This window comes from Littorina saxatilis, linkage group LG13 (assembly GCF_037325665.1).
Source record: "Littorina saxatilis isolate snail1 linkage group LG13, US_GU_Lsax_2.0, whole genome shotgun sequence".
Classification (NCBI taxonomy): Eukaryota; Metazoa; Mollusca; class Gastropoda; order Littorinimorpha; family Littorinidae; genus Littorina; species Littorina saxatilis.
This window is the reverse complement of record NC_090257.1, coordinates 9197058-9201456: the sequence shown is the minus strand read 5'-3', so window position 1 is coordinate 9201456 and position 4399 is coordinate 9197058. Positions and strand designations below refer to the sequence as shown.

The 4399-nt window shown below is 41.8% G+C and overlaps 1 protein-coding gene across 1 annotated transcript in view; it reads left to right on the top strand.

The window, feature by feature from the left end:
- The first annotated feature begins 941 nt into the window (after positions 1-941).
- Positions 942-4399, top strand: part of LOC138946175 (stimulated by retinoic acid gene 6 protein-like) — a 25781-nt gene continuing 22323 nt past the window's right edge. Inside the window, exons 1-3 of the mRNA XM_070317687.1 lie at positions 942-1056; positions 1586-1640; positions 3043-3128. Coding sequence (XP_070173788.1) covers positions 980-1056; positions 1586-1640; positions 3043-3128 — 218 coding nt within the window. The 5' untranslated portion in view covers positions 942-979. The remainder of the gene's footprint in view (positions 1057-1585; positions 1641-3042; positions 3129-4399) is intronic.

Here is a 4399-nt window from a genome sequence, read left to right as displayed (position 1 = left end):
TCTCTCTCTCTCTTCTCTCTCTCTCTCTCTCTCTCTCTCCCCTTCTCTCGCTCTCTCTCTCTCTCTCTCTCTTCTCTCTCTCTCTCTCCTCTCTCTCCCTCTCTCTCTCTCTTCTCTCTCTCTCTCTCTCTCTCTCTCTCTCTCTCTCTCTCTCTCTCTCTCTCTCTCTCTCTCTCTCTCTCTCTCTCTCTCTCTCTCCCTCTTTCAGAACCTTATTTTAAAAATGTGCAAGTATTACCATTTCAAACAAGATTTATGTATAATAAAGGTGTTATAATGCATAAAGTGATGTCAGGATATGCACCGCAGATATTACGTGATAATTTCATTTTGAACTATAACAGACTAAAAATCATAACACCGACTTCACGTATTGACCTTTTCAAATCAAGCCTTCTTTATTTGGGTGCGGTCCTATGGAACTCACTGCCAATGTATCTCAAACATAAAACAAACACATACAGCTTAAAAAAACATTATATGTCACACATAATGCAACTAAACAAGTGCTGAATGGTTCATCAATTCATTTAAAATGTACATTGTATGTGCATGTTAAGCAGAATGTGATACAATTCAGATCTCAATTAAGTTATGTTAAAATTGAGACTTTTTATCATTGACAATTGAACTTAAAATGCAGTAAGACAATTATGTTCAAAATTGTATCTGTATAAATATACAGTTATAATGTGTTAATTGTGCTGTGATAGTTCTTTGATTATATTGTTTTCTGTTCCTGTAGACCCTATCTTATGCTGTATGTACAAAATCATATATTCTTGCTTATTTATTAAGACACTTATCAAGTCCATCACATTTTGTTAAAACTTGTCATAATTCATGCAAAAGATTTGCAAGACAGAAATTTAATTTCCAAATTAGGTGGTGTAGTTTCCTCTCACAGGTATAAAATCAGATTGAAACGTTCTCTGTGTCAGGTGGACCTGGCAGGAGGAGAGAGGCTGAGTGATACAAGATGGCGACAACGTTCATCAACAGCTTGCAGGGCATCTTTAATTACGCCAGTGGCAAGAATCAAACCAGCACTGCCCCGTGAGTTGCTTCTACTGTGTGTGTGTGTGTGTGTGTGTGTGTGTGTGTGTGTGTGTGTGTGTATATGTGTGTGTGTGTGTGTGTGTGTGTGTGTGTGTGTGTGTACGTGTGTGTATGTGTGTGTGTGTGTGTGTGTATGTGTGGTGTCTGTATGTATGCGTGTGTGTGTATATATATATGTGTGTGTGTGTGTGTGTGTGTGTGTGTGTGTGTGTGTGTGTGTGTGTGTGTGTGCGTCTGTGTTTCAGTACGCGCAGCCAAGCCTTTACCCTTTCGAAAAAAGTTATGAGTCTCTCTCTCTCTCTCTCTCTCTCTCTCTCTCTCTCTCTCTCTCTCTCTCTCTCTCTCTCTCTCTCTCTCTCTATCTCTCTCTATCTCTTGTTTTTATAGTTGCTCACTCACTTCCCTGATCGATATACTCTACAGTATTAGTACTGGAGGCCATCATATCGACTAAATGTTTTCATTGCACGTCTAGTGTCTTGTTCTTACCTGTTCTTACCTGATTTACCTTGCCTTGTGTTTGCAGATGCACACCGGCCATCGACCATTACAAGTACTATCAGTATAGTCTCATACCGGCGGTAAGTTGTTACAGTCCGGTCATCGACCATTACAAGTACTATCAGTTTTGTCTCATACCGGCGGTAAGTTGTTATAGTCCGGTCACCGACCATTACAAGTTATATCGCTATAGTATCATACAGGCGGTAAGTTCTTATAGTCAGGTCATCGACCATTACAAGTACTATCAATATAGTCTCATACCTGCGGTAAACTGTTATAGTCCGGACATCGACCATTACAAGTAATATCAGCATAGTCTCATACCGGCGGTAAGTTCTTATAGTCCGGCCATCGATCATTACAAGTACTTTTGTAACCGAGTGCCGTAACACTACGATCACCTCGGGAGGCGAAGTGCAATCAAACAGGATTGAAAATGTTAGGGCCAATTTCTTAGCCCTATAAAAACTGTTATGCAAACCCGAAGGTTTCCATGAACATACAGACAATCGGAAACCACCAGACCCCATCACAAACAGAATTCCACAATCCACCGGTGTTGACTTAAAGGCCAACAACTCGGGTGCAGAGTCTGCTGTGAAAGGAGCGGTAGCCTCCCCTGTCACACTATCACTATAGTATCATACCGGCGGTAAGTTCTTATAGTCCGGCCATCAACCATTACAATTCCTATCTATATTCTTTAACACAAAGAGTAAAGTACTATAATTCTTGATCGTGTTTATTACACCCCCGGTATAGGGGTGTGTATAGGTTTCACTGGATGTGTTTGTTTGTTTGTGTGTTTGTGTGTTTGTGTTCGCATAATTATAGATCTCAAGAATGAACGGACCGATCGTCACCAAACTTGGTGAACAGGTTCTATACATTCCTGAGACGGTCCTTACAAAAATTGGGACCAGTCAAACACACGGTTAGGGAGTTATTGGTGGATTAAGATTAAGAGTGACATATTAATGGTCAAAGGGAAATAACCTTCTCAGTTGGTGGCAGTGAGAATGGTTCTACCTCGACGTACCCTTTCGCAATGGACCCTGTGTTTACATTCTGACTTCTGACTTCTGACTTCTGACTTCTGACTTTTGACTTTTGACTTTTGACTTCTGACTTCTGACTTCTGACTTTTGACTTTTGACTTTTGACTTCTGACTTCTGACTTCTGACTTCTGACTTTTGACTTCTGACTTCTGACTTCTGACTTTTGACTTTTGACTTCTGACTTTCTCTCTTCTGACTTCTGACTTCTGGTAAGGACGGGGGTGTTTTTCCTACCTCGGAGGAATTTCTTGTTCTAACAGTTATAGCACTTTGCCCTGTTAACCCAAAATGGTACTTCTACTCTTGAGCACTTTGTCTTCTTATTGGTATCTGTAGCCGCTTCTGATGTGCGCACATCAACACTATTTTCTTGTGACATGTGCTTTTCCCCCTTGTAGTCTATTTTGGGTTTTGTTACAGTTGCTCATTACAATGGCGTTCGCAGCAACAAAGAAGAGACGAAATATCTTGCTGAACATGTTCCGGGGTCGGCCGGGATTGATATAGTAAGTGTCTGTCTTCTTGTCTGTCTGTCGGTCGGTCTGCCTGAGTGTTCGTCCGTGAGTCTGTCGGTCTGTCTTTTCCTCAGTTGTCCGACTTTTGCTTGTGAATTTTGCTCATTAGTCCATTAGTCATTTGAAAATGAGTCGATAATGTACTGTGGGGTCGATTTTGGGTTGCCCTTAGTAACGGGCGGTCACGTCAGCTGCCAGTGGGAAGAAATGTTTGACTGGACAGTGTGTGTCAGATAGTCAAGTTAATTGTTGTAACGGAATGGAAAGTTGGAATGAAAGGACACGATCCTATAATTGTGTTGTCGTTTTTGGTTGGGGTACAAAAGCGTCGCAATAATTAATTTTATTTGCAGAGTTCGTAGAGACAGATAGTAAAATAAGATTCTGAACGTATAGGTCTGGGAAAGCAGGGGTTAGGCCTTCGAAAATGAGGGAATCTTGATGAGATAGGATAACGATACATGTACAGCCTAGCAGTGTCCTTACGAGTCATTATTTTACTGATAATTTGTAAAAGTCACGGAGACAAACTGCATTCTGGAAATTCTTTGTCAGCTCATTAGAAGACAAAGAGAATAGCTGGACACATTTTTTTACGTGACACTATTATTCGCATGTTGACGTCTTCTTGAACTTTGTTTCGCGTTGGAAGGTCCAGAAGAGAGGTCTTGGTTTTTGTCTTGGTTAGTCGGTGTCGTTTGTCATTAAACTGTGAGGTCTACAACTGGGGGGATGGGGTGTCCACTGTACTAATATTTTACTTATATGTGACCCTCCACCACGAAATGAGTCGCATGTCACCTTTGCATGATTTTCATATTTTTACATTTTCCTAAAGAGTTTTTTATGCTGTATCCAGTGGTGAAAACCGTTTTAGAAAAGAGCGAAAACTGTTTGAGTTATAAGCCTGTGACTAAGGTGACCCTCACACTGTTACCAGACACTCCCCGGACTTATATTAAGCCTAGCGCAGAACCGCGCGAGGTGACATGCGACTCATTTCGTGGTGGAGGGTCACATATGTGGCCGGGGGCCTTAGTTTAGTTGGTAGAGCACTGGTCATGCGATCCTAGGGTCACGGGTTCGACTCCGGGACGGACACGGGTCAACTTTATGTGCAGACTCAGAGAAGATACCCATATCCCACCCCCGTGGTCATTCTGCCATAAGTGTAGCTGGCTGATCACAACAAAACACGCACACACCTGGGTAGCGCGACTCTTGTTGGTGCTAACTTCTGTTGCTGCTAGCTTCCACTAGGA